The sequence below is a fragment of the Molossus molossus genome, unplaced genomic scaffold, assembly GCF_014108415.1.
Source record: "Molossus molossus isolate mMolMol1 unplaced genomic scaffold, mMolMol1.p scaffold_m16_p_17, whole genome shotgun sequence".
Classification (NCBI taxonomy): Eukaryota; Metazoa; Chordata; class Mammalia; order Chiroptera; family Molossidae; genus Molossus; species Molossus molossus.
In genome coordinates this window covers 53,115,026-53,133,028 of record NW_023425352.1, presented here as the reverse complement: position 1 = coordinate 53,133,028, position 18,003 = coordinate 53,115,026, and the positions used below count along the sequence as shown (strand labels likewise).

The window sequence follows — 18,003 nt, the reverse complement described above, 5'->3', positions numbered from 1 at the left end:
TGAGACATGGCTGCTTTGGCAAGCTTCCACCTCTTAGTATAGCATTATAGAGAGCTCTGTGCTGAGATCTGGGCTATAGTGTTGGCCCTGTCCACTACCTACCTTAGTTACCTTACGCATTACTCCACTATGGATGCTGCACTGCAGATAGCACAGCTTCTAAAACAGGGTACACACATAAATTCATATGTCCACTCACTCAGTAAATACCTATAATACACCTATTTTGTGCCAGGTGGTGTTCTAGATGCTGAGTGGATGGCGGTGAATGACACAGACAAGGTTTTGACATCATATCTGTAAGCTGGAGGATGAACAATATGATCTCTAAGGTCTCTTCCAGCTCTGAGATCAGTTGCAAATAAACAAGGCAGACTAGTGGCAAAGCATCATGCTCCAGCCTCCTTCCTGTTCTCCCTCTCCATTCCAAACTCAGCTCTGGGAAGCAAAACATCTGGTATCATTTGTACTCTGCCTGCAACCCAAGATTTAACTCTCTGAAGGTCTGTTATTTAAGCTTTTTCACTCTTTTTGTGGAAAGGCTTTGTTTTGGTTGGAACAAGACCTAGCAAGGTATTTTAGGTAAAGTTAGGTGCTTTGGCAAAAGGGAGAGGCAGAGTGGCCATACTCCAGATGCAGTATCTCTTTTTTTAAATCCTCATCTGAGGATATTTTCCCATTTTTCTTCAAATACAGTGGGAGGGAGGGAGGGAGGAACATCGATGTGAGAAAGACACATCGACTGGTTGTCTCCTGCATGACCCCCGACCAGGGCCGGTACGTACCGCAACTAAGGTATGTGCTCAGTATAAGCCAAACTGGCCAGGGCTAAGTGCAGTATCTCTTAAGTTGGTCTGAAAGGGCACTAGGTTCCTCCTTTTCCTCTGGATGACAGGCACCCCCTGGTCCTATTTCCTGTCTTCTGCCTTTGACTTGGCCCTAAGGTCCATTGTTTCTACCACTTCAGTATCTGGTGTTTCAATCAGGAAGAAGGGATTCAAGAACTCTCAACCATGTGGGGGAAGGCAAGCCATGGGCTGCAAGTAAATGGACAAAGCAAAAAGACGTCCTTGGGTCAGAAACATGATTTAGAGTTCAGATGACTGTCATTCCAGGTGAGTCGTCAGGCATAGGATGGCACTAGTAAATAGCACACTTAAGTGTATCAGTGAAAAATAAGGATTTTAATACTGATCCTGGATAATTGTGAAATCAAAAAATTTAATTTTTGTTCGACTATGTAAAAGGTCTATTTATGTCTCATTACCATGAGACAAGCTATATGTAATTATATATCAGGTTGGCATGAATAATTCTGTATTAACACAAATGCTACCTTCACATTTTTTGTATGCGAACTAGAAGGCATGGAGAAAAAATCTGAAAGACCCAGCCCCTTGTTTAACCATCATCTTGGTACCTTACCCTCTCCGTGCCTGCTTCCTCCACTGTAAAACAGTAATGGCCTCATTTCCCTCACAGGGTCAACGTGAGAACCGACACTACACGTGACAGTGCTCTGGAACCTGCAAAGAGCTTCATGCAGAGGTGCCGGTACCATCCGCTTCCTTAGCATGGTTGTCTGTGCAGTCCTGGTCCACAGCTGCTCCGTCCTCTTGCCTTCCTCCTTACATCTTACCCTCAAGGACAGAACTACACTTTCACCGTACTGAATATTAAAAGGTTATGCACATACAAACATAGTTAATTCCTATCAGTTCTTAAAGAGGCTGTTCCTTCATTGTGCTTGAGACCAAGTACTGAGACAAGGCTTATTTCCTCCAGGTAGTTAATTCATTTTATCATAAAAAGAACGTTAGGTGTTTTCTTTATATAAGACACTGGGATGGGCTCAGTGGGATGCAGCATCGTGCATCGAAAATAATCTCAGCTTTGGAGTCTGGCAGACTTGGAGTTCAAACGCAGACTTGACCATTTACTGACCCATGCAGCCTTGGCAAGTCATGCCCGCTCTGGGCTTCAGGTTCCTCATCCGCAATGAGGGCATTACATGTCTTGCAGTGTCCTGAAAGGATTATAATTAATGCCTGTGACTGACTGGCACATAATGAGTGCAGAGATGACAGATGAGCAGCAAGGTCCGCCTCCAGGCTCAAAGCATGGTAACAGGAGTTGTGAATGATGAAACATAATAACCAACCAAAAGGTGCAGGGGTGGGGGCGGCTAACTTAAACAATGAGGGTCTTTTTCCTGGCAGCATCAAGCCGCTGCTGAATGATCACTGGGAAAGGTGCTTCAGAAAGCATTTCCATTCAACTCTAGGATCTCTTCAGTTTCTAAACTCATAAAGAGAAATGTCCAATTTAAAGAGAAAAAAATTCTGTAAGTTCAAACACCAAAGGGTAAAGATGAGCTAATACAGTGTCTGTTACAAATGAAACCAAGAGAGAAAATTAGTGATTGCTTCTAAATTGTCACTGAAAATATGATTTAAAGGTCTACTGCATCTACGTATTTTTATTTTTTTCCTTTGGTAATAATCCATAGTTGATGCTAAAAAGTACATTAGGGCCCTGGCCGGTTTGGCTCAGCGGTTGGAGCGTCGGCCTGCGGTACAGAGACCCGGGTTCGGTTCCCGCTAAGGGCACGTGCCTCGGTTGCAGTTTGTTCCCGGCCCTGGTTGGTCGTGCGGGTGGCAGCCACTCGATGTGTCCCTTCACACTGATGTTTCTCTCTCTCTCTCTCCCTCCTGCTCTATCTGCACAAAAAATGGAAAAATGTCCTCGGGTGAGGATAAAAAAAAAAAAAAAAGAAGTACATTAGGGAACTCATTGGTTTTCAAATATGAAGCTTGTTTGGGTTGAGAAATTAATATGGGCTCGCAATTTTGGTGCTCTGATGTGCTTTAGAGACAAGAGCAGTGGGCTGAATTATCAGCTGGAATATATTCCAATTCCAAGGTTTTCTTCCCTGAGTTGTGTGACTGCGAGCAGGCCTTTGACTTCTGTGCTCAGATTCCTTACCAGCGCAATGAGGCTGCCACCTCCCTGTCAGGTCGTACGTGCTAAACATTTTGAACTCCTGAGATTAAGGCCAGTTGCTACTGAGATTATATTTATTCATAATTAAGCAACTCTAAGTAGGTCAGTTACAAGTTATTAATGAGGAGAAAGGCAAATGTTTCTGAGGCAAAATTTGCATAAAATCTAATAAATGATTCTCTTATTTGTACAGTGTGGACATGGGTTCCATGAGGGAGAACAAAGGACACCTTTTCCCTTTTTAGGTTTTTCCCTATCATGATCTAAAAACCTACTCAGATATTGATAAATTCATATACTTTTGTAAAGACAAAATATTCCTGAGATAAAGCAAATCTCCCATTTGCTTAGGAGAAATGGTTTTCAGATTCCTGTCTTATAAAAAATAATCTGACCTCCTCCCCCTAACCCAAATCCCTGAGACTTTGAAAGGATAAAGAAGCCAATTTGGAGCTCTTTCAAAGGATTTATTTGCTACAGAATTGCTTGAGTCCACCAACAAGAGGAACTCAGGACTTCTGTGTTTAAAGGATTTTGTTCACTGCTTTATTCTTACAAGTGCTTCAATATTCAAAAAACAATTCTTTTTGCCAGCATTTGGCATGTCTAAAAGAGGTTAGAAAAAGTTAGAATCTATAGAATTAGGTGTCTAAAAATAGAAAAAACCCTAAACATTTAAAAATTCCTCACTTAGGTCCTGAGTAGAAATCACATTCATTAGCAAAAAGAATGTTTTAGGTCGGAAATGCTGTATTTTACAACTCCAGATCCTGACCTAAGCTTGACCGGTGAGGATTCCATGCACTGCATGAATGTCAGGAGAGGAGCCATTCCGTTGGCCAATTCTGGCGTGTGACCTACCTGGTTTGCGAAGTTTTATACATCTCTTACCCAGACCTCCTGGTTCTCTGATGCCGATTGTCTTAACCTAATTCTCAATGTTTTAAACAAACAAAAATTTTCCCTGCAAGATCACACATTTAAATATTTGTTGCTTGTGGATAGAAACAGAGAAACCAAGTACTGATGTGAATTAAACAAGTACTGACTGATGTGAATGAACAATTCAGTGATGAAACTGTGAACTCTGGATGGCTATGTAAGCAGTAAGGAAAGTTCCTCGCTGGCCCTGCACTTGCTGTGCACACCAGAGGTGACCACCCAGGCAAGGTCAACAGGAAGAGGGTGTGAACCCCAGCAGCTGCTCGATGGGTTTAAACCGCCACTCATCTGCCTCCAGCTCTTCTACCAAACCAGCTAGTTTTTCCATCCGAGCAACTTGCTGATCTGTAAAGAGTCAAGGAGGTAATACATAATACAATGTATTTCTCATTAGACAGTCACCAACCACCAACATGATGATGATGATTTAAAAGTAATTTCTACAAGGAATTTTTTCCTCAATAGTCTAGTAATGGGGTCTTATTCTATGTTGGTCACAGACTTAAATCTTTAAAAAAAAGTAGTAAAGCGATGTGTACTAAAATCCTAGGGTTATAGGCGATTGCAGCTTTCCTCCGACATCATGCCTTCAATGGTGAAATGATCTGGTGGGGGAACCCAGTTTCCTGATGTGTAAGTGAAGCCTAGTGCAGCATGATGGAACAGACAAGGTGCTACAGGAGCTGAGCCAGGTAGACCAGCAGTATTACATAAACACTTGAAGATGAAGATGATGGTAACCAGTGGAGGATGACACTAAAAGAAGTTTTCAGAAAGGAGAGGAAAAGCAACACAAGAGTAGCAGCTGTAACTCCCCTAGAAAACTAACCCTTTTGACTTCAAATTTAAGCCTTAATGAGGACAGTATGTCTGGATTAAGGCTGTAAAATGTTCTTGTCTGCAGGTAATTTAGAAAGTCCACAAAACAGCCTTGCTGAATTTCAGGAGTTTGTCACAAAGCATACACTGACCTTTCTGAATCCCCCTCTCTATCCTCTGCCCCAGAAATGTATTCTCATAGTTAATACACAACACTCATGTGCTTACCATGTTTCACCTGCTTCAGTGTAGACGCCACCTGATAGCTGAACACAGATTCACAGAGGAATCTCTCAGAGCCATCTACAAACAAAACAGGAAAAGTTTTAATCTGCTCTAAGGGTTCTATGGCTCCCATAAGCCTAGTAAACATGCCCATTCTTTTTCCTGCTTTTATTTATTTATTTATTATCCTCACCTGAGGACATTTTTCCATTTTTTGTTCAGATAGAGTGGGAAGGAGAGGAAGAGGGAGAAACATCAATGTGAAAGGGACACAGCGAATGGCTGTCACCCACATGACCAACCAGGGCCGGGGACAAACTGCAACTGAGGTACATGCCCTTAGCAGGAACCGAACCTGGGTCTCTCTGGACTGCAGGCCAGCACTCTAAGTGCTAAGCCAAACCGGCCAGGGTTTTATCCTGCTTTTATATCCAGGGTCTACTTTTCAGTATTTACTAAGAGGGCTTCTGTTTCATTTGAGAACTAATACTACTGCTCTGCTATAAAAGCTATTTCTTCTATACCTAGAATATTAAAATAGTTCCTCTACTTGTTTAAGAATTTAAAAATAGGGTTTACATAAACAAAAACAAGAAACCTCAGTCTGATGTCCTGGTCAACATTTCCCCCCTCCCAGCCCGATAGTTTTCTAATGTTCTCCTGTTCTGTATGTCAGGCAAACACTGACAGCTTTGGCCAGGTGCCACTGTGCTATCAAAATACAAAGGTACACCAAAACTCGTACTCATTTTCATTCTCAAAAGTCAAGCTGAGGGAAAAATAGCTGTTGTTGATTTTCAGTATATCAAATTACATCATTATGACCATGACAAAACACTGCTGGGAAATTTCATTCTGTCAACGCAAATTGTAACCTTGATTTTCCAACTGAACCAAAACATTGCAATTTGGATGGCGATAAGAGTACAGTGCAATTTCAGAACCTAGCACTGTACTGGTGCCAAGAACTGGCAACAAGAAGGTAGCTAACTCAGTCACCACAGCATTTGGAAGATGACTGAAATATAAGCTAGCTCATGTTATTCCTAGTCAGGCAAGGGCAGAAACAGCAAAACAGACCCCAAATGACATAGAGGTCATATAGGAAAATGTGGCTTTTAGAAGGGTAGCTCAAACCATTTGGAGAAGGTACTTTATTGCAAAAATCCTAAAACCAATGGAGGGAGAGGACACAGCTGTCCTTTTTTTAGGTGGTAGTTCATGCCAGCACTGCCAGGTATCCAACATTCACCCATCAATCATGGGTTGGTATGTCAGCCAGGTATTAAGTGATAAGGAATTAGGACTAACACATTTTGACTTCATGCTGAGTTTCACACAAGGCAGACCTTATTTCAGTAAGCATGATAAACAATAAGAAAAACCACAGGTATTGTGTCTAGATATCTTGAATATACAACCAAAAGTGCTCCTTTTGTCCAATTTTATCTTCAAAATGGATACAAAAAATTTATTTTCATACATATTATGCATTATTTCAAAATATTTATTTTATAAAGTGATGGACATTTTAGGGAGAGTGTTACATTCTTTAAATTCAACTTCTTTTCTCCATATTGTGCTATATGGGATATAATCCTATCTTCTCCTCCCACTCCCATTCCTCTGGCTGAATGTAAGTCAGCTGTGAGCAGATCATCTACACTGAGCAAAAAAAATTACTTTCAAAGAACTAAATATTATACTGACTGTCCACTTTAAAGATCTAGGTAAGCTAATGATATCACTGAGTTTTTTAGCTAATTGGGCAACAAGTAACTATAAATTCCACTACGGGAAGAGGGATTGTTTGAACATTTGACAACAACGACACAATTTGTTATAGCTCTTCTGTGTAGATACACCAGTGTTCATTATCCTAGTCATACCCTTGTTTAAAGAGTCAAATTATAACTGAAGTTTTATTTTAGAAAGAGCAAAGCATAGAGAATTAGAGCTCACTTCTCAGGTAGTTTGATCCTGAACTATACTGAACTTGAAATCTCAAACAAGGCAGTGGGGATTAATGAGCTGTAAGGATCAGGCCAAGATATATTTGGAAGCTCTTGGAAATGCTACCTTCTACTTACATTTAATCACTGGTGCTATTAGGATAAAATGCTTAAATTATAACATTTGCATATTTCCCTTGGTAATAAACTTCAAAGCCAAAGGATGTAAGCTAATCTTTCAGATAGACACTCTACGCCTTTCTGTGTGCCCTTGCCACTTGCACTTTCCACTCTATGTGCTTATGGAATACACTTTTGCTGATGTGCAGCTCTGTATTAACCACAACGTCCACTGCTTCCTAGCCACATCCTATTAAATGTGATATCTGTACTAATCTAAAGCCTGGAATTTCTCCAGAGAGTCGTCAGCCTGGGGCAATCTGTCTTCCATTTAGAAACTGTAATCAAACCCATTGTAACACACCAAGTAGCAATATATCAGCTTTCCTCTTAAGAGGCAAGCAAAGGTTATAAATACTGAAAAGTTCAGTAAATTGCCCAAATCTAACACCATTGCAACTCCAATAAATGAATAACAAATTCATTTAAAATAATTCATTTCAGCCCTGGCCGGTTTGGCTCAGCGGTTAGAGCGACAGCCTGCGGTCCAGAGAGACCCGGGTTCGGTTCCCGCTAAGGGCATGTACCTCGGTTGCAGTTTGTCCCCAGCCCTGGTTGGGCCGTGCAGGTGGCAGCCACTCGATGTGTCCCTTTCACGTCGATGTTTTTTTCTCTCTCTCTCCCCCCCTCCCACTCTATCTGAACAAAATATGGAAAAATGTCCTCAGGTGAGGATAAAAAAAAAAAATTCATTTCACAACAAGAAGTTAGACAATGTCAGATAATTTTCACTTCAGTGGCCTACAATGTCACTAAAATTCAGCCACTTCTGGGCTGGAAAGCTTACTAATAATTGGGTGAGGACAATCTTACCAAAGGGCAGGAGAATGCTGAAAACTGCTGTGTACTGCTTATGTGAGATGTCTGTTATCAGAGAGCAGGTAGGTGCACAAAAAAGTTAATTTACAAGGCTAACTACAGGTTATTTGGGCTTATTATCCTAGATTTAGGAGGATACAAGATCAAGTTGAACCTGTTAAGATTATAAACAGCATCCAACCTTGATTCCTGATCGTTTTTGTTCCTTTGAACAGGCAACTCTTCCTACTCTATTTTCATATTCAATTCAAGTACTGTTAAGAAAAATGGTTAAAAAAAATGGTTTAGTACATGGTAATATTAACTGCAAAACAGTATCACCTGTAAGTATGGCAGAAGATGGCTTTCAAATCTAACATCCTTATTAACTCACATTTAGGAGTACTCTTTTCTTCTCTCTTTTTTTTTTTATCCTCACCCGAGGACATTTTTCCATCTTTTGCACAGATAGAGTAGGAGGGAGAGAGAGGAAGAGAGAGAGAGAGAAACATCGACGTGAAAGGGACACATCGAGTGGCTGCCACCCGCACGACCAACCAGGGCCGGGGACAAACTGCAACCGAGGTACATGCCCTTAGCGGGAACCGAACCCGGGTCTCTCCGGACCGCAGGCCGATGCTCTAACCACTGAGCAAAACCGGCCAGGGCAGGAGTACTCTTTTCAATGTAACATTCTTTTTTTTCCATTAATTTATTTTTGTTACAGATGTTTCTCCTTTCACCCCCACTGATTCCCCCCTCCCCCTTCCTCCCTGCCCTGTCCCCAGCTTTGTTGTCCATGTCCACTGTTCATGCGTACATGCATATAAGTTCTGTGGTTTATCTCTCCCCCCACCACCCCCTCTTCTAGGGATTGTCAGTCTGTACCCCACTTCCACGTCTCTGGGACTACCCCATTTCTCAGACTGTTATGTTCATTATATTCCACAAATAAGTGAGATCATATGATACTTGTCTTTCTCTGTTTGGCTTGTTTTGCTTAGGATACTACTTTCCAGGTCCCTCCATGTCATCTCAAAGGATAAAAGATCTTTCTTTCTTACAGCTGCATAGTACTCCATTGTGTATATGTACCACAGCTTTTTTATCCATTTGTGTACTGATGGAAATTTGGGCTGTTTCCAGATCTTAGCTATTGTAAATAGTGCTGTTACGAACATGGGGGTACATATATTCTTTCTGATTGGTGTTTCAGGCTTCTTGGGGTATATTCCTAGAAGTGGGACAATTTAACATTCTTGATTTGAACAAGACAGTTCAGGGATTGCCATCTCTAATTTTTCATATTCTGTCCTGAAGTGTAAGCAGCTTTAAAATATGGGCGAAACTTTAAACTTAAGAAAGAGAATCAAAACTGTGCACTGTGAATTTAAACTTAATTCATCCTACACTAGAAAGCCAACACAGTCCTCCATAAAGCACACTGATTGAATAAAAATGGACAGAACTGTAACTTGTTAAAACATCAACATTCAAACTAATCTCAGAAGCCTTTCCTCTTTCAATGTTTCTAAGTAATCTGTGTACACTGACAAAGAATGCTTATAGCTTTGAGACTAAGGAGGTATCTCCAGTATTAAATGCCTCCTGTAGGTAGAATTTAAATGACTTCAATTTTAGAGTCCATTGTTAAACATTGATTCCTCTTCTGCTGCTATAAAACTCATTAAGCAATTTTGTTTTTTTTTGCTGCTGCTCATTAAACAATTTAAATGCCCCCAACTTTTGATTTGTTTTATGGGAAACTTCCTTAATACCAAAACTCTGCTATGTCTAATTAAAGTCATAATATATTTTCAATGTCAAATATGGAAAATAAGGCCTATATTACTACCTCCAGACTCAGTGACACTAACTCGAATTTTTGCTAACATAACTGAAGAAAGTGAAAAGGCAAAGACACAAGTACACACACTTCAGATGTACTACTAACTGTGTTACTCTACTGTTTACGTCAGTAACCATGATTTGAACCAATTCTAGGAAGCCTTAAGGTCCTGGTCTTTCCATATTTTCCCGTCAAAATGATTCTTCTATTTGTCCTGGCTTAACCCCAAACTGTTTTTTATTATACCTGATATAAATGAATAAAGAGCACCCCCAGAAACGGACTCCAACTGGGTCTATACCTTTCTCAGAGACATTTTCAGATTAAATACACTTACCGAAATTTGCAATATTTAAAGCAAAAAAGATCAATATATAATTAAACACAAAAGTGCTAGAATCAAGTAGATTTTGAATTCTTAATAGGTTCTATGTTGACTTTTTCCAAAGCATGATAAAATTTTAATAGTTAAGGATCATTTTAATGAGACTCCCCTGGGTGTTAGTAAAAAAAAGATTCCTGTGCTACACCCTACTAATTCAGAATTGCTAAGGTTGGCCAGGCATGTGGAGTTCAGTAAACTCTTCAGGTGATTTTTATGATCCCCATTAAGAATTTATTGATGTAGCTCCTAAAGTAAGATGAATTCCAAGTACCAATGACATTTTGTGCTTATAGCCTGTGCCCTTATCTCACCCAGCCAGTTTGCAAATGTGTGCTGAATAAGATGGATAGTATGATGCAAAATCCATCTCTAGTGCTAGAAAAACCACACAGCACTGTCCTGAAGTGGGCCAGCACAGTCATCTGCACATATAAAAGTAGCATATTAGTTTTGATTTCTTCTCAGAACCTCTTTGGTGGAGTTAGTCTATCTTTAGATTAACTACACAAGACAAAATACATCAAACCTACTAATCATAGGGAGACAGGCTGGTGCCAGGATAAAGCAAACTGGAGCAGGATGTCAGGAGAACTCCTGGTTTCAGTGCTGAATTTGTCTTTTAACATGGGCAAATCATTTTTTCTTTTTTTAAAATCCTCACCCGAGGATATTTTTCTATTTATCTTCAGATAGAGTGGGAGGGGGAGAGAGAGGGAGAGAAAGGAAGAGAGAAACATTGATGTGAGAGGGACACATCAATTGGCTGCCTCCCACATGACCCTGACCAGGGCTGGGGATTAACTGCAACTGAGGTAGGTGCCCTTAGCTGGAATGGAACCCAAGACTCATTGGTCCTTGGGCCGACGCTCTACTGTTGAGCCAAACCGGCCAGGGCTGGGCAAATCATTTTAACTTTCCTGGGTCTAAATAACTCTAGATGGCCCTGGCCAGTTTGGCTCAGCAGTTAGAGCGTTGGCCCTCTGACCAATGAGTTACAGGTTCCATTCCAGTCAAGGGCACGTACCTCAGTTGCAGTTCGTCCTTGGCCCTGGTGGGGTTGTGCGGGAGGCAATTAGTTGATGTTTCTCTTTCTCTCTCTCTCTTCCTCCCTCCCACTCTATCTGAAGATAAACAGAAAAAAAAAAAAAAATATCCTCAGGTGAGGATAAAAAAAAAAACAAAACTCTAGATGATCTCCTTGACTTCCAGTGTTTTTCAGCTCCAAAGTTCTGATTCTGGAGATTTGTATTTTAAAGATATTATTTTAAAATGGGGACAAAAGATGAAATGTGGAGCTGAAATCGGGGCAAATTCTTCTCTAATCCACTTAATAGCATCTTTATAATGAACAGTCACTGCAGGTCTGAATTCAATTATCAGCAAAAAGCAACATGAGATCACCTTCTAACATCTCCCCAGCTCCTTTGGGGTAGGTGAAAAGGGCTTTCCGTGGTGGGGCAAGGTCTGAGACACTGAAACCAGATCCAGTGACAGAACTTCCACTGACCCCACCAGCTGAGGAGGATGATGAAGAGGCAGCCATTTCCTTTCTAGTAGAATTCTCACTTCACTGCAGAGAAAGAAAAACAGCAATTGGCACATTTATGGGAGTGAGATTGACAACATTTCATTCTAGCTGCCATAAAAGCCAGCATAAATTTAGTAAAAGAATTGGCTTCCCGCCCAGCCAGTGTGGCTCAGTGGACTGAGCGCTGTCCTAAGGACTGAGAGGTCTGGATTCGATTTCTGGTCAGGGCATATGCTCGGGTTGCAGGCTCCATCCTCAGTAGGGGGCGTACAGGAGGCAGCAGATGGATGTTTCATGTTGAAGTTTCTATCTCTCCCTTCCTCCCTCTCTAAAAAATCAATAAAAACATATTTAAAAAAAATTGGCTTCCCTTTTTTCTACCCTCTCTACTCTTACAATCTTTTATTGATCCCTCAGGCCAAAATGTCACTCAGATTTTAAGTGAAGATATGTTTCTTAGTTTTTCTACTTAAAACACTACTTCCTACCATTAGTAAACTGTTTAAATTGCTTGGGATTGACTGTGGGTGATTTATGAGTTAGGAAAGGGTGACAGGACCATGCCAAGGTAGTAATTTGACTGAGGAAATAAATTATATGAGGATAAAACAACCATGCCTCATAGGACAGTTTGTCTTGGATACATCCTGACCACGCCACAGCAAAATTGACTTTAAAATTTTCCAAATAAAATTCCAGAATAACACTGTGTTCTGTTCCCAAGGAAGGGGAACTGGTTAGGAAGTACATATTGGCCCTTTTAGTATTAACATTTTAAAAAGACCTTTTCATGCAAATGTAATATGCAAGTTGATCACTTGGTGGCGTCCCAAGACTGGAACAAAACAGCTCGGAAATGATTTCAGAATTCACGGCCCATTAGGAATAGAGCAGCTATTAAGTGTTTTATCTCTTATCATGTCAAAAAATCAAAAAGTCAAAAAGTCCAAATGTAGATGATAAAACCTATACTGAATACATGACTCCTTACAAAAGTTCAAAACAAAAATACTACCTTTGCCATAGAAGCTTATACCATAAATTTATAAAAGACTCTAAAAAGTGTTTGTGTGTGTGTGCATTTTTTTAATCCTCACCTGAGGATGTTTCCATTGATTTTTAGATAGAGTGGAAGGGAAGGAGGGAAAGAGACATATCAATTGGTTGCCTCCTGCATAACCCCAGTGACCGTGAAAGGGGCCAGGATTGAACCTGCAACCCAGGTATGTGCCCTTGACTGATGTTCTAACCGCTGAGCCAAACCAGCCAGGGCTAAAAATTCTCTTTATAAAAACATAAGCAGTAATGGACCAGATCCAAATTTCTAAGTAAATTCCTCTTGGAATCTAAATAAAGTTTATAGACAACTTAGCTATCTTTTGGGGAGTAGCTCAGTATTATTTCCCATCAGTTCAGAATAGAACCCATTGTGAACTGTGTATATATCTCACCTAAGGCTTAAACTCTAATCTTTTCCCCACACCTTGATATGTGCTTTACTCAGTTGCAAATGTAAGGGGTACTTTATTATTATTATTTTTTATCCTCACCCAAGGACATTTTTGCATTTATCTTCAGATAGAGCGGGAAAGAGAGAGGGGGGAAGAGAGAGAAGCATCGATGCCAGAGAGATACCTCAAGTGGTTGCCACCCACACAACCCCAACCAGGGCCGGGGACAAACTGCAACCGAAGTACGTGCCCTTAGTGGTATGGCCTGGGACCCTCTGGTCCGCAGGCCGACGCTCTAACCGCTGAGCCAAACTGGCCAGGGCTGTAAGGGGTACTTTATATTTTCAAACCAAGTTGCTCAGCAGAGCACTCAAGCTGACTGCCACAGTGAGGGCAGCTTCAAAGGCTAGATACAATGTGACTTCTAAACTGAGTATCATAAAAGAAATTCCCTTTCATCCTATTTTATCCCTCCACCCCAAATCAATAGGAGGCTTTTATTGCATCTTTAAAATATCGCAAATAAGTGTGACAAATCATTTGGCATCTTGGTATTTCTATAGCCGAACAACTTAGATCCTATTCATCAGCCAGCTGAACTGTTCCTTTCTCAGAAACATAGGTACTGTTAAAAAATTTTCTGATATCCTTGTTTTTAACTGTTGTGGCTTGCTGAACCAAAGCAGCTGAACTTCATACAATGTTCAATGTTGTTTTCTTCAAGAATCGACTCATCTTTCCAGGCTTGAGATACTGAACAAGCAACACCTGACCTCATCCGCACTCTGTGGATGTATTTTTTTTTTCATCCAAGAAATTTCTGATTTCAACAAGAGAACCATTCTCCTGAATACTGACATTGTAACGGAAGCCCAGTGTAACACCCCTGATCATGTTCTGTACATGACTGCAGATAGTGCGAACCATGACTAGTTCCTTTCTGTCTCCCCACCATTTGTCAACCCAAAGCTTCTTCTTTTTCTTTCCAAAGAGACTGAGTTCTACATTGATGTGGTTGAAGTCCCTCTGCAGGGTGCCTCTGGGGCCCTTTCCAATAACTGTGCGTCCCTTCAGAGTGATGTCCACATTTTCTGGGATGTTGCCAGTTTGATTGCTGAGAATGGTCTTCATCCTCTCACTGTAGATGTGGCCCATCCTATTTTCTTTCAAATTCAGAACAACTATCATTCAATACACGAAACAGCCAGGGTTGAAAACTGGAGTGCAGAATTAGCACAAAGCTAACTTTAACATAAATAAGCAGTTTTCTGCTGAGGTGAAGAGATACACCTGAGTAATTTCAAATTTTAAAGATTTAGGTTAAATTTTGAATGCTATCAGCAGATGATAACAGGAATTAAAGTGAAACTAACAATAAACCCTGGTTTATAACTGCTCTATGAAGGAAGGCATTCTGATCATGAGAACCAACATAATGCCTGGTATACACCAAGTAGCAGATTTAAATAAATGTTTGCTACATGAGCTAAACATTTCACAGGAATCATAAGATTCCTTAAAGGTCTTCTAATCCAACTCCCTCATTTTATAGATGACAAAACAAAACTGAGGCATAGAGACTTTAGCTTATTTGCGGTGACATTTTTCAAGCAACGGCTTTGTTGGCACGTCATGTGCCATGTGAAAGGTGAAATAACATAGTGGTTAAGAGTTCAGATTCTGGCCCTGGCCAGTGTGGCTCACTTGGTTGGAGTGTCGTCCATATACCAACAAATTTCGGGTTTGATTCCCGGTCAGGACTTACACCGAGGTTTCAGGTTTAAGCCTGAATACAGGAGGCAACTGATCGATGTCTCTCCCTCATCCATCAAAAAAAAAGTTCATGCCCTGGCCAGTTTGGCTCAGTGGTTAGAGTGTCAGCCTGCGGTCCAGAGAGACCCGGGTTTGGTTCCCGCTAAGGGCATGTACCTCGGTTGCAGTTTGTCCACGGCCCTGGTTGGGTCGTGCGGGTGGCAGCCACTCGATGTGTCCCTTTCACGTCGATGTTTTTCTCTCTCTCTCTTTCTCTCTTTCCCTCCCACTCTATCTGAACAAAAAATGAAAAAAAAAAAAAAATGTCCTTGGGTGAGGATAAAAAAAAAAAAGTTCAGATTCTGAAGCTTCTAGGCCTGCGTTCAGGTCCTGATTTTTGCTACTTGCTGTGTAATTCTGGAAAAATCTCTTTACCTCTGTTCCTCAGCTGCTTCATCTCTAAAACAGGGATAATAATAGCACCTACCTCAGAGATGTCACAAAGATTAATATAACGAAAGCATTTGGAACAGTTATAGGCACAGTAAACAATAGTATTAGCTATCCCAAATCACTAATGAATACTTACTCTTGAATCTTTTTTTTCCCTGTGCAGATCCGCTTTTTGTACTTATTATGTCCTAACACACTCATGGGAAAAGTTCGAATTCTGTGCATGTGACATTGGGTGAGCAAGCTTCTAAGGGGGAAGTGTCTGCTCAGGAAGAGGAAAAATGCCCTCCATTAATACACTTCACACTTTCATTTTAAGGTTCTTGATCTTAGGAAGAATCCTATGATATAGGAAAGGGGGAAGCTGTCTTTCTACCGCCATGTCCTGGCACAGAGTTCTGGTCACATGGCCAAGTAGAAAATATGAAAGTCAACTGTAAGTGGGAAAGAAAAAGACCTAGTATAGAATCTGTATCACAATGTTTCCTGCAGGAACGATGAATAAATGACAGAACACAGTGCTAGCAGCTCAGCAAAGGTTATGAAGGGGATAGAGAAGCTTGGTGTCATAAAGATTAATTCATTACTGTTTTCTTTTTCTTCCTCATTCTACAGATCTATTTACACAACCCTCTCCCACTAGGCTGCCAGGCCCAAAGTAGGTGGCTCAGTAAGATTTTGTTAAATGAATAAAATATTGATGATGAAGTAAACTGGGGTTTGGCCTGATCAAGGAAGCTGGGACTACTGGCAATGAAGATCCTCATAGAAGAGCAATGCTATTTTGGGGAGACACAGAATGGATGTGTCCACACTAAGATGACTAAATATTTACTTACCACACGAGGGACGACTTCGCATCATAAACTCCTTTTCCTTCCTAACAGATATATGCCTATTTTGTTAAGAAAAATTACTTCGTTTTGAAAAAGTCTTATTCAAAATATAGACGATGAAAGAGGTAACGTGGTACAATGACAAACTATTATAAGCCATCATTAAATTCCATCAACAAATCGTTCCACTGTATCCCACTTAAATAGCTGGATTACCACTCAAACAGGTGCTACGGCTAAAACCAGGTGGGGAAAGGGCTGGAGAGGGGAGGAGTCAGAATGTCAGAGGTTCCCAAGATAATTTCAAGCCACACTCCCCACAAAGCCCTATTCCACCCCCTCAGAGGTCCACTGCGCATGCGCCAACACTAGGTGCGCAAGCGCACTTAGCCCGTCGAGGCCTGAGGAAATTTCCTTTTACACGCCCTCTGCGGCAGGCTCCTGTTTCTCCTAGCTTCTCCTTTTCACTAGTCCCTGCAGGTAGGATCCCAAGGATGAACTCCCTTTTCACCAAGCTCCTGAGGGTCCCTGAGCCCTCGGCCACTTACCTCAGCGGCTTTGGCACTTCCCCTACAGCCCCACCCCCAGTGCCTCAGCCGGGCGGCCGCGCTGACAACGACGAGGACGGCGGCGTGCTCGCGCCCGAGTAATGGTGGGCGTGGCCGGGCGGAGTGGAGCGGGAACGCGCTTCCGGAGAGGACTTCCGGGTCTCTTCTGCAAACCGCGGTGTATCCGCAGCAGCAACCGAGTCTTGTTTAGTTACGTTGACGTATCTCGGTTTTTATGATTCAGGGCTTCAGCTTCCCCCCCGACATTGCAGGCCTTCTGCTTTCCTCTACCTCTGCAGACCACCAGGGAGCAGGGATAAATTGGGTATTCCCCCTTACTTCTGAGCATTTTCGTAGCCCAGGGCTGAGTAGCAAAGGCAAATGAAGTGTGTCGTGCCTGAGGCAACCCTCTCTTCTTCCAGAGCTCCTGGGGGAGGGCCTGACCTTGACATTAAAGTCTTTTGTGGAGAGCCTTTTTCTTCAGAGGTCTTGGGGAAATAGGGTGCTGGTGAAACCGGACCACAAATGGGTCCGGACCACCTGTCATTACTTGAGCCAGTGAAGCAAAGACATGGTTGAATAGTCCGGAGCATAGAAGAGGGTTTACTCCAACATTGCTGGCAGTGTGGGAGAGCAAGGGGTCATCCCCGACAATCTCTGCCCACCCTCACTTGCCAGCTGCTTTAATAGGGGTGAGCAGTTAAAATGGTTACAGGCAGGAGGGTAGGAACGTGGGCTGGGAGCGGGGATTTTAAAAGGTTTCTGGCAAGGGGGAGGAATGTGGGCTGGGGGCTACAGAGGCTGGTTGCCAGTGAGTCACGGTCCCTGGGCCAGTGTTCCGATAATCAGGTTGTTCATCTTTCCACGTGTCAGGTAGTCCCCCTTGTCCTCAGGTTAGGAGAATGGACAGCATTCCTGAGGTGAGCTTCTGAGGCACACACCTCCCAGCCAGGTCAGAGTGTGCTGTTCTTTAATCAGAACAAAGCAACCACGATTAACATTGCAAAGGATGCTTACCATTTCTTGTAACTATGGTTAGTATGCCACTAGGATTAGTTCTGTTATTTTCTCCTGCCCCTTTCACTAGTGTGGAATGCCATTAAGTTATTGCTAATTATGCCCCTCTCTTCTCCATTCAAGCCTCTTTTCCTGCTATGTTATCTCTCACAACATAAAATCTCTACTTGGTTCTGTTTTTTTGTTTTTTTTAATCCTCACCCAAGGACATTTTTGCATTTATCTTCAGATAGAATGGGAGGTGTAAGGAATCGGGGGCGCCGCC

The 18,003-nt window shown here is 41.8% G+C and overlaps 2 protein-coding genes and 1 pseudogene across 4 annotated transcripts in view; 1 reads left to right on the top strand and 2 right to left on the bottom strand.

Moving 5' to 3' along the window:
* Window positions 1-2,819: 2,819 nt before the first annotated feature.
* On the bottom strand, window positions 2,820-16,812 carry ANAPC16 (anaphase promoting complex subunit 16). Of its 2 annotated transcripts, none has more exons than XM_036265126.1 (4): window positions 15,474-15,640; window positions 11,555-11,723; window positions 4,993-5,067; window positions 2,820-4,290 (listed from the first exon to the last, which is right to left on the bottom strand). In XM_036265126.1, exons 2-4 carry the CDS (start codon window positions 11,694-11,696, stop codon window positions 4,175-4,177), a joined length of 333 nt encoding a protein of 110 aa, XP_036121019.1. In that variant the 5' UTR covers window positions 11,697-11,723; window positions 15,474-15,640; the 3' UTR covers window positions 2,820-4,174. The 2 variants fall into 2 exon arrangements, with proteins under 2 accessions (XP_036121019.1, XP_036121018.1); XM_036265125.1 differs by lacking the exon at window positions 15,474-15,640 and adding an exon at window positions 16,722-16,812 and having other exon boundaries at window positions 2,821-4,290.
* Window positions 13,591-14,399, bottom strand: LOC118632227 (annotated as a pseudogene).
* Window positions 16,574-18,003, top strand: part of ASCC1 (activating signal cointegrator 1 complex subunit 1) — a 102,867-nt gene continuing 101,437 nt past the window's right edge. For both annotated transcript variants that reach the window (XR_004959991.1, XM_036265124.1), the window contains exon 1: window positions 16,574-16,653. The gene's annotated coding sequence lies outside the window, so the exon portion shown is untranslated. The remainder of the gene's footprint in view (window positions 16,654-18,003) is intronic.